Genomic DNA, 12,349 nt, shown 5'->3' with positions numbered 1-12,349 from the left:
GTCCTACAGACAGTCCACCCAGCTTTTTGTGTCTTTTGATCCCAACAGGATGGGGGTCACCATCGGGAAACGCATAATTTCTAATTGGTTGGCAGATTATATTTCCTTTACTTACGCCCATGCTGGGCTGGCCCTGGAGGGTAATGTCATGGCTCACAATGTCAAGAGCTATGGCTGTGTCGGGAGCCCACTTGAGCCTCCATTGAAAATATTGTGAAGGCTGTAACGTAGTCTTCAGTCCACACATTCACATCATACTACTGACTTGAGCAGGATACCCGACGCAACAGTCAGTTCGGGCAGACAGAGTTTCAGAATCTGTTCAGGGTCTAGAATCCAACTCCTAGACCCATTTTCTTCTGTTCCAGGCTGTACTCTCATTCAGATTGTATATAGTTTCAGGTTAATCTGTGTTATGTCCTCGCCGTTGCGAGGCTCAGTTTGCCAATGTTTGTTGTTTTTGCTGAGCCTGGATGCTAGGGATTCCCCACATGTGAGAATTATAAGCCTGCTTGTCCTCGGAGAAAGCACAGGTACTTACCTGTAGCAGGTGTTCTCCAAATTCAGCAGGCTTTATATTCTCACAATCCCTCCCACCTCCCCTTGGAGTTGTCTCCTTCATAGTTTTTTTACTTTATTTTTTGCTGTAGTATTAAACTGAGGAGACTGCATTCTCACGGCGGGTGGGAAGGTACTCACGTATTTGCAGTGGAGCGTGTCTCGTGCTCAAGAAAGCTCTCATTAGACTTTGGTAAATTCCAGACCGGACAACACGGGTTGGTGTCACCCACTTGTGAGAATATAAAGCCTGCTGTCCTTGGAGAGCACCTGCTACAGGTAAGTACCTGCACTTTATAAAATAGTGTGGCAGTATACATGCATAAAATGTACGTACAGTCAAAGATGGTGCCTATTTTTACTTGATCTGTGCAAAGGCATTCTTGGTGGCATAGTTTGGAAAAAGCTAGGGCAGAGTTGCAGTGTACATGTGTATTTTATAAAATACACTTTTGCATGCATTTACACCTTCTTTGCAGCCTGGGTGGATTTTTTTACTGCTGGATATTATTGTTGGAGCCTATTTTATAAATGTGCTTAGGTGCATGGGTTGTCTTTATGAAACAGGTGCTTTTTTGAAGAATGTTTTGGTACTCAGTTGTGAAATTATCACCATAGTATCCAATACAGGAATAGTGTTAAATTAAAAACATAGAGAGTGACAACAGATAAAGACCTTATGGCCTATTTAGTCTTCCCATCTACTAATCTATACTATTCCTTCATCCATAGAGATCCACAGTCTTCACCTCCACCACCTATATCGGAGGCTGTTTGCATCCATCACCCTTACTGTAAAGTAGTTTTGCCTTAGATTACTCCTGAGCCTATTCTCTTTCATCTTCATCCTGTGCACCCTTGTTCCAGAGCATTTTTTTTTTTAGTTCAAAGAGGTCTTCCTTCTGTGCATTTATGCCACAGAGATATTTAAATATCTCTCCTCTCCTGCCTTTCCTCCAAAGTATACATAGATAAATGTACCTCTGAATTCCCCTTTGGGTTCTGTTCTGTGAATTGCACACAAATTGTTTCACTTAGCATTGAAATCTTTCTCTTGTGTCCTTTTGTTTTGAGATATTTGAGTCTTGCTGGTCTTTTCGTAGAGGCAACAAATGAAAATTCATCCTTTTGTTCAAAGGCAAATTACTTGCCTGTAGTTATCTTTCAGAGGTATTCTTTTCATTGGATTCACACAGTTGATTACGAAGACAATTCTGAGTTTGAAAAATCTAAATTTGGGAAATTTCTCAATTCAACCTACAATAATGCCATAATAAAATTTGCATGACAGGTTTTTAACAAAAATTAAAATTGTTTTCTTTAGTATTAATAATGTAATTTGGAGGGTTTTGTTGATGTTTAATAATAATAATTTACTACCAAAAAAGGGAAACACTTGATAAACTATTACAGATAATCAAAAATGTCTGTATTATTCTTGCACCCGGTGAACACAGCTTAGAATTATGAAAAAATGGCCTCAAAGCCTGCTAAGATCATGCAGTGGCTTATTTCAAGGAGTCCCAAGTACTATCATAGGCCAGCTCTGCCTAGAAAAAGGAAAAGGAGAAAAACTCCAAATGGAGAAAAAAAAATCCCATTCAAAAAAAAAAAACGTCAGACAGTAACCATTAACTAAACATTTACACACAGTTTCAAGGAAAATTCAGTTCAAATTTTCAAACAAACAAAAGAAAAGCATGTGCACATATCTTTAAAAATGCTTGAGCAAATCACTTAGCTGTAACCCTAGCTTTGGGAGCTTTGAGGCCAATTTGTAATAATAATTGGCAACGTCTTGTTTTTTTGTCTCTCTTTTTTTTTTTTTTGACAGATCCAACTTGGCTTTCAACTAACCTTGGAATTTTAACCTGTATTGAATGTTCAGGAATACATCGGGAAATGGGGGTTCATATTTCTAGAATTCAATCTTTAGAACTGGACAAATTAGGAACTTCTGAACTCTTGGTAAGTTATTGAAGTTTGAAATCCTTATCTTTTTATTTGCCTAGTGGTTAATTTTCCTTGTGAAATTGTCCATTCTGCTTTCCTTTAAAACAAAATTACTAAGGGATCACGTGGTACCATGGAGGAGAGTGGTCGCTGAAAAGCGGAGCTCCCGCACTTCCCGGATTAATTATCTGCAAAAACGGCACCTGGTATAAGATTTTATAAAAAAGCGAACCTCTCGAGCTACACGTAATGGAGAGAGACCGAGATACGATCTTTAATCGCTCCACCACAGCGAAATGACCTCCAGAATTAAAGAGAAAGGAAAGGCCACAGATCCTAAAATGGCGGACAGCCCAACACTGCAGGGCTCCTCGGTATGCTCCGCTTGGACCGCTGAGATCACAGCTGAAGTAACGGCGGCGGTGGGATCAGCGTTAGATAAAAAACTGCAGGCTCTATATGATAGAGCAGAAGCCGCACACGAACGCCTAGACAGATTCCACTTAGACCTTGACCACATGCAACAACGGGTCAGTGACATCGAAGATCGCATGCAGGAAGCTGAGGAGCCCAGATAGATGCTTCACAAGAAGTACATAAGTACATAAGTACATAAGTAGTGCCATACTGGGAAAGACCAAAGGTCCATCTAGCCCAGCATCCTGTCACCGACAGTGGCCAATCCAGGTCAAGGGCACCTGGCACGCTCCCCAAACGTAAAAACATTCCAGACAAGTTATACCTAAAAATGCGGAATTTTTCCAAGTCCATTTAATAGCGGTCTATGGACTTGTCCTTTAGGAATCTATCTAACCCCTTTTTAAACTCCGTCAAGCTAACCGCCCGTACCACGTTCTCCGGCAACGAATTCCAGAGTCTAATTACACGTTGGGTGAAAAAAAATTTTCTCCGATTCGTTGTAAATTTACCACACTGTAGCTTCAACTCATGCCCTCTAGTCCTAGTATTTTTGGATAGCGTGAACAGTCGCTTCACATCCACCCGATCCATTCCACTCATTATTTTATACACTTCTATCATATCTCCCCTCAGCCGTCTCTTCTCCAAGCTGAAAAGCCCTAGCCTTCTCAGCCTCTCTTCGTAGGAAAGTCGTCCCATCCCCACTATCATTTTCGTCGCCCTTCGCTGTACCTTTTCTAATTCTACTATATCTTTTTTGAGATACGGAGACCAGTACTGAACACAATACTCCAGGTGCGGTCGCACCATGGAGCGATACAACGGCATTATAACATCCGCACACCTGGACTCCATACCCTTCCTAATAATACCCAACATTCTATTCGCTTTCCTAGCCGCAGCAGCACACTGAGCAGAAGGTTTCAGCGTATCATCGACGACGACACCCAGATCCCTTTCTTGATCCGTAACTCCTAACGCGGAACCTTGCAAGACGTAGCTATAATTCGGGTTCCTCTTACCCACATGCATCACTTTGCACTTGTCAACATTGAACTTCATCTGCCACTTGCACGCCCATTCTCCCAGTCTCGCAAGGATCTGGAGCAAAAATTAGATGACTTGGAAAATCGTGCGAGGAGAAATAATCTGCGCCTCGTCGGATTACCTGAAAGCCTGAAGGATGCGGAGTTGGTGAGCTTTTTGGAATGATGGCTCACGGAGACATTACACTTAAATAAGCTGCAAGATCCTCTGCACATTGAGCGCGCTCACAGGATAGGGCCTCACCGACAAGTGGCTGAGAAACCTAGAGTGATCATTATGAAGATTTTGCAATATGGCCACAAACAAGCAATTTTAAAAGCCATTCGAGCGGGCCAGACCCTGCAATATGAAAACCGGAAAATTTATGTTTTCAGGACTATTCGAACAGCGTGGCGGCGGCGAGGCACGCATTTGCTCCGATATGCGCTGAGCTATACAAACGAAAAATTAAATTCTTTTTGATTTACCCAGCCAAGCTGAAGCTCTATCAAGATGGCGTGGAAAAAAACTACGAGACGGTGGAAAAAGCCAAAGACTTCCTGAAGACGCTGCCACCCAGAACAACGAAGTGAGTCAGCACAAGACAGTTCCTATGGTGGAAGGAGGACATGTTTATTGGGACTAGACGACTCAATGGACTTTTGGAGGGATCACTGGACAATATAACGAAGGGCAACTTCTGCGCACAGAGCCTTAGATGGAATAAGGGGCAGCCTAAGACACAAAGCTTGATCTTGGATGAACAGAGTCTAAAAACTTTTATAAGAGAAGTACAAGCTGAGTAAGATGTAAATTTGGGCGCAAGATTTGAGCTGAGATGAGCACGATGAAGGAAGGACAGGAGACTTTCAAGAACTGAGAAAGCGGAAAAATTGGATGCCAAGCGGTTTGTTCTGGAGTCGTGTGAGTTGCATAACTTGGACCCATGCAGGGAACGCGGAGCAGGAAAGCTGGAGTATCTACTGAATATGGACCACTGAGCTAAGGAATGCTTATAAGATGGCCAATTTTCGCCAAAGACAATACAAAGTTGTATAATCTGACTGTTTATTAAGATCTACCATCATATGAGAGATATCATAATTGAGTACTTAGGTGAACAAGGGGCCTTAGCTAGGGTAATAGGGGAGGGGGTGGGGTACCTATACGTGACAGGTTCTATACAGAACTACATGGGGTTAAGGGGAATGGGGACAATAGAAATAGGAGAACTGGGGGAGGGAGGGGGGAAGGGGTTTGGGGGAGGGGAGGAGAAGACCGGAGGAACATCAAAGAGACACAACCTTGGAGAACACAGGTATGGTTAAGGGGTTTGGACGGTCACGACTGATAGTCGGGAGGGGGGATAAGCTGGGATATCCCTTCCTTATAGAAGATGTACACATTATGAAATCCAGCATAATTGACACACACACAGTCAGCTATGGTTAAGATAATGTCATGGAATGTGGGGGGCATAACATCACTTATCAAACGCTCTTAAGATTTTGCAAGCACTGAATAGACACAAAGCGCACATAGCTATGCTCCAAGAAACGCATTTGAATGCATTGGAACATAAAAAGTTGTGCCGATGGTGGGTAGGCGAAATGATAGACAGCCCCACGTCAACTAAAAAAGCGGGCGTGACAATATTATTTTGAAAAGGGCTACAATGTGTGATGAATCGTAAAGTCCAGGACTCTCAGGGTAGATATATTATTCAGCAAATTACACTAAATAATAGGCCACTGCTATTGGTTATTGTATATGCCCAAAATCAATATGACAAAAAAATTTTCCAGACTATTCTAAGACATGTGCAGAGCTTTGACCAGATGCCGGTGATAATGGGAGGAGATTCTAACCAGGTATTTGACCCTATGGTGGACAGCACTGGCCCCTCCCGGATCAGACTGGTGAACTACTCTAAAGGAGTGCCCTGGGTGTGTTCGGAACTGGAGTTGTTGGACTCTTGGCGTTTGCTCCACCCAGGGGAACGTGATTACACACACTTATTGAGTGCCCACGGCACGCAATCCCGCATAGATTACCTGTTAATATCACAACGTACTGTGACTCTCCTAGAGAAAGTGGAGATAGGCCCAACACAAGTGTCTGACCATGCTATGATATGGGTAACCTTGCAATGGGGTAGTGAATTGAAGAGACCTTTCTCGTGGAGGTTTCCAAGAGCTCTCTACTATGATTCCCAATTCCATGCATTTGTGAAAGATAAATGGAGGGATTATGGGGAGCTTAATAGAGAAAGTTTTCACTCAGACCCAATACTTCTCTGGGAAGCAGCTAAAGCGGTGCTGCGGGGACACATAATATCCTACTCAGCCCACAAAAAGAAAGTGAGGGAGGCCGAATTACTACGATTAGAGAGGAGAGTGAGAAAACTTAAGACAAATTTATGGTTGAACACAATCTACTGCCCACAAAAGATTACTGCAGAGGACACAGGTGTAATTAAATCAACTGATCCACTCCCGCACACAAAAATCCTTGGTATACTACAGATATCAGCTGTGTAAACATGCTAACAAACAAGGGAAACTTTTAGCGAGATTAGTTAACCAAGTATGGGGGAGGAGATGGGTGACACAAATACAAGATGAACAGGGAACAACAGTCATCTTTGCCGAGGAAGATAAGCAGAAGTTTGTTGATTAGATCACTCAGATTGGTGTGGAGAGAACTAAACCTCCAATGGGCATTTGACACACATCAGAGTGGATTATTGCCTATAATGGGGAATGGAGACTTTCTCCCAGACATGGATAATGTAAGATTTCAAATCTGGTGACAAAAAGGACTTAATATTATACAAGACATGGTAGATTCAACTGGTAAGATTAAGAGGTTAGAGGACTTAGGGATAGGTGAGATATCAGGGATGGATGCTTTTGCATATCAACAGATCTCTCACTACATCACAGGGATCCCTAAACAATCACTTGTAATGGACGTGCCTAGCAAGATTGACAAATTGTTTGAAATGCCTACTGATGAAGCTACATCAATATCACTCCTCCACAAAAGGCTTTTGCAAAGTGAAACGCACAAAAATATAGACCACCTCGCATTGAAATGGTCAGCAGATCTTAAAAAGGTGATAACACCACATATGCTGCTGAGCAGTTTAAGACAGATCCCCAGACGAGTAGCCAGTGCTGAACTTAGAGAATGTCAAGGAAGGATGATCTTTAGGGCATATACGTCTAAATTGAGGCTCTACAAAATGAGAGGGATAGACTCACCTGACTGTGGGAGATGCGGACAAACCCCTTGTACATTTTACCATACCCTATGGGAGTGCCAGGAGATCCAGCGGTTCTGGGCCAAAATAGTTGGATTCCCTAGGGCATCTGGAGAACAAACATATTTTGCTAAGACCGGAACACGCTCTATTGGGAGTGGATGCCGGGGCTAGTGCTGCCCACCATAATTTAATGATATACAAAGCATGCTTGGTTGGAAAAAAATGCATAATGGTCAATTGGGTTAAACAAGAGCCTCCTACATATTGGCAGTGGCGTAACAGACTCCATGCCTTATTGCTGATGGAACTGCAAGACGTCTCCCTGAGGTTCAAAAAACAAAAAGAACTATATCTTGTTTGGAAAAATTATATACAAGCCCTTGCACCACGGGCCCGAAGTTTTATTGTCAATCACCTGGGGGACCCCCACATTCCTACATGACATACTATGTGACAAAAGAAGATGATATTAAATCCCAGTGTTCATGGAAAAAGGTCCTTCTCTTGGGGGGGGGGCAAGGGAGGGGGAGGGATATAGAAAGAGAACGGGAAGAAGAACAGGATAGGGTGGATGAGGAGGGAAGAGGAGCAGGTATTAAACTTACTATTGAAGCAACACTATAATGTAAATGTAGATAACCATAAGAGTTACAATTGTTGAGGTCGGAAGTAGGGGCTAAGTTGATAATGCTCTTGCTAACTCTTATCCTACTCCAGTGTAAAACAAGAATGGGAAGGGAAAGAAGAGGTTAGGATATTGTTGTTTAATAGAAAAACTTTGATGACAACTGTTATTAATGACACACTATTGTATTAGGCAGGATGTTTACATTTATGTATTAATCACACTGTTGGACATATGTAGATGGAACTGAACTGTCATCAATAAAAATTGTTGAAATCTAAAACAGAATTACTTTTGTCTCAGGCAGTTTTTGTAAAGGTTCCCTTTGAATGATTGTATGTACCATAGATAATATTGGTTGGCAGACTTCAAATCTGTGCAAATTTATTCTAATCACAAGGATTTTAGCATCTATAATTTCCTGGGAAGGTAATATAGTTGGTATGTTAGGACACAAGAGTACATGTAGATGATTATATGTGTGATAGACATAGAGGATCCCTAAATAGAAAGAGGATAGTATCAAAACAAAGCTACAGACAAAAAACGGGAGAAGCTTACCCCTATGAAGTCAATAAACAAAACAAGAAAAATAGGGGTGAAGCAATAGGTCTATACTACAAAAGCCTAATAATAGAAGAACACCATAATTGTGTGAAAAGCAACAAGAATGTATTGAAACCAAACAGATGAGTGATCCAAGGATAAACTGAAAAGCACATATCTAGAAAAAGGCTTGAGACAACGCCGTGTTTTGGCGAAAAAAATCGCCTGTATCGGGTCACACAAACATCTAGTGTGTCGGTGTTCATTGCAGAAGATTTCTTTACTGACATTGACTTTATTTTGTGGTGTTGATTCTTTTATTACCTGTAATCAGGCTTGAAAACACTCAAATGTTTTTGTGAATTCTGATGCAGCCAATTTTCACTGAAAACACGGCACTGTGTCAGGTCCTTTTTCTGGATATGTACTTCCGAGTTTATCTTTAGATTATTGACATTGGGACCCACAGTTGGCCCCTTAGGTCACTCATCTATTTGTTTTCAATACATTTTTGTTGCTTTTCACACATTTTTGGTGTTATATAATCAGGCTTTTGTAGTGTAGGCTCTACTTTTTGTATTTTGTTTGATCAAACAAAACTGAAATGACCTTATGGCTGTTGATGTATTATGATAGGCAGGAATACTGCTTAGATGGCAGCTCCAGCAGTGGGGACGAAAGGACAGTGCCAGACAAACTTCTATGGTTTGTGTCCCATATATGTGACCATCTCTGGAGAAAGGGTGACTAAAGTCACCACAAACAAAAAATGAATTTTAATGAAGTCTGTTAGAGCAAACAATTTGTAATGCTACTGATCAAACCCCATCCTTTAAGGTGAAAAAGTGAAAGTTACAGAAGTTCAAACATGTAACTTTTGCAGACTGCTTATGGACTCATGGAGTATAAGCTGCTATTAATATTTTGGATCCGCTACTTTAGTTACCTTTTCCCAGAGGTGGTCACGTATAGCAAGATAGAGCCAGATGGACTGGAGTGGGCTTCAACTGTAACTTCAGTAGTTGGGAAGTAGAGCCAGTGCAGGACAGACGTCTATGGTCTGTGCCCCCAAAATAGCAAATGGTATCCAATAGACAGAACTCTATTGTATAATAAGCACCTTAGAACCCAATTTCAAGAACCTCAGCGGTACCACTCCAGTAGCTCATAAAATCATTGCTGCCTAAGCTTTATGTACCAAATCATCATTGGTTCTAAATTGTGAAAAAAAATGTATCTATCTTAATTTATATTCTAGTTCACTAACGTAATACATAAATGTAAAAATTGGAAAAGCATGCTGCTTAATCTTAAGCAGCAAAGACAGATCAGGATCAAGTATGCAGGATCAATTTTATACCACAGATTAATACAACTGTGTTTGCAATAACTCTTATTGTGTCAACAAGCAAATATCCAAAGTCCAAGACCTGAATTGGTAAGCAATTGATAAACAATCCTAGTAATATATAATGCTTTTTGGGATCTCAGCCGCGTCACGTAGTGATACAGTATTTCAAGTCATCATGCTTTACACACTTGTTTCATCATTGGTCCTTTTTTATATATATGAATGGTCGGATATCGTCTCAATTTGTCAGGGGATCTCTATCCGACATGGCACATGTTTTGCTGTATGCTTTTTCAAGGAGCACCCCTTATAGAACAAACATAATCAGTACACTAACTCCACTCTTAACTCTTCTATCACTTAACATTAAACCAAGCAGAATTTGCTATACCTTTTAATAGACCCTGCTCATCCTGCCGACTTCACTACATCAAGCAGTCAAGATGGCGGCCACTTTTCAAATATGCAAATTTATAGCATCACCGGACTACTAGTCCACCAGTCACAGTAACTTGATTCAAACTAATGTCATCCATTCTTCGGCATTAAGACTAGCCGGACTAACAGTATTTAATAGAAATATCCAATGTTGTGGGGGTCACGTGATGGTAGCACCTGAGCGGACGTCTGACGGCTCGGCTGCTCTCCCTTTAAGCTTTAAAACTTTTATAACTGTGGAAATTGATTTGGATTAGCTACTGAACCACTGGCAAGTGCTTTTAGATACTAAGTGGACATTTCTGGTGCGGTAATTGGACTGGCAGGGCGCCTGAGGAATGTCAGTAAAGACGCCGAAGCCAGTGCGAGAGAAAATCAGCTCAAAAAACGATGGCATCTCCACCTCCTTCTCAACAATCAGCTAGTCTGCCTTTAGCTCTCTAAGAAGAAACATTACAGGTGTCTATGAGGCATTTGTCGCAGCTGCTTGATGATAAACTTGCTAAGCTACATGCTGGAATGGACGAAATTAAAGACAGAATCGCTGGACATGCGGTGAGGATTCAGCAGGCTGAGGAATGTCTCTCCACCCAGGAGGACCTCGTGGCTGAGGCGGAGAACCAGATCAGAGAGCTAGAGGCTAGTGTACGTGCGTTGAAAGAGTGGAAGACTAAGAAACCTGGGAATGCAGGAATAACCTTCATATCATAGGAAATCCAGAGACGATACCTGAAGCAGGGCTGAGAGACTTGGCAGAGCAATGATTACCTCGATCTTTAGGGCTCCCCTCAGAAGCAGGCCTTGTCCATGTGGAGCGGGTCCACCGCTTGGGAGCCCGTAGGGAAGACTCTGGAAAGCCGCACCTTGTAATAGCTCAGTTTTTGAACTATGCTGTAAAGGCCAAATTGTCGGAACTATAAGAGAAACAACGAGCGGTGGAGTATAAGGGCACTTGTCTGCTATTATTTCAAGATTTTTCCATCAAAGTCATGGAACAAAGGAGACTCTTGGTGCTGTACTACTCTCAACTATTTGCGAAAGGCATAAAATTCGCCTTCCAATACCCTGTTAAGGTAAAGGTTACCTATGAAAACCGTACTATATGTATGACCAAGGCAGAAGAATTAAAAGCTTTTCTGGAGAAACTCCCCTCTACATAGGGGGCTTGTGCTGACTTGGTGGAGAGGGGGGCTGGGCTGGACTAAGCTGCCCTGGAAGGTTCGTTAAGGGACCATGCAGAATCTTCAAGAGCTTTGTTGTGTTTGTTTACAGTTTACAGCTTGTTGGTTTGTGTCAGGAGAATTTTTTGGAGGAGGACCCCACCATTTTGGCTACTTGAGACAGCGCTGGAAGAGAGACCACCGCTGGCTGTGAGCATGATGCACTTTTTGTTGGAGCTGAGGACATTTTTGATTTTGATGACTGCAATCTCCTGTGGCTGAGCTCGCTGACTTCTGATCTCTTGGTGGGGCTAGGGGGGTGTTGCCTGGGTGCTCGGGTGACATTGCCTTTGCAGCTTATTAGGGGGAGTCCTCCCAACTTGTTGCTGGGGGAGAGGGATTGGCCCTCGCATCCGATGCTGTGAACTGGTGTTTTCGTGGACATTTACTGTTTATTTTTCCTCTTGCATGCTGAGTTCTATTTGCACGGTGGTTTAGATTAGTTGATCTACTCTGTCTAGATGGGGAGGGGGAGCGATTTTGTTCTTGGGTTCACGTTAGGGAGGAATGGGGACTTTAAGGGGCATTTTTGTAGAATGGGGTTGCTTGGTTTCATGGATGTGGGCGATTGTAGTTTGGATGGGGGTGGTGTTTGCTAGGGTAGGAGGATTTGTAAGGTATGAAGGGTGAGGGGGTGAGGTTCACTTGCGATGGTTTGGTGATATTGAAGGTTCAGTGGTGGGTGGGTAAAAAGGCTGATGGATCTTGTGCTGGTATTTGTCTGGGGGCTGCTGCTTTTTCAAGTGCGGCAAAACCTTTTTATCGCCAGGGGTGGTCTAGCTGGGACGCTGCTCCTGGGAACTGTTCTAACATTTTGGTCACATCAATCTAGAATTCGGGGAAAGGGGGATGGGTAGTCTGTGGGTAGTAACCCTGAATGTAGATGGCATCCATTCCCCCTTTAAATGGAAAAAAATGTAAACTATAGTAAGCATCTACAGGTG

General features: G+C 42.3%; 1 protein-coding gene across 2 annotated transcripts in view; it reads left to right on the top strand.

The window, feature by feature from the left end:
* Positions 1-12,349, top strand: part of ASAP1 (ArfGAP with SH3 domain, ankyrin repeat and PH domain 1) — an 803,986-nt gene that overhangs the window by 543,379 nt on the left and 248,258 nt on the right. For both annotated transcript variants that reach the window (XM_030219214.1, XM_030219206.1), the window contains exon 17: positions 2,393-2,526. In XM_030219214.1, the coding sequence (XP_030075074.1) occupies positions 2,393-2,526 (134 nt within the window). The remainder of the gene's footprint in view (positions 1-2,392; positions 2,527-12,349) is intronic.

Source organism: Microcaecilia unicolor, chromosome 1 (assembly GCF_901765095.1).
Source record: "Microcaecilia unicolor chromosome 1, aMicUni1.1, whole genome shotgun sequence".
In the NCBI taxonomy this organism is placed as follows: Eukaryota; Metazoa; Chordata; class Amphibia; order Gymnophiona; family Siphonopidae; genus Microcaecilia; species Microcaecilia unicolor.
This window is presented reverse-complemented; position numbering and strand designations above follow the sequence as displayed.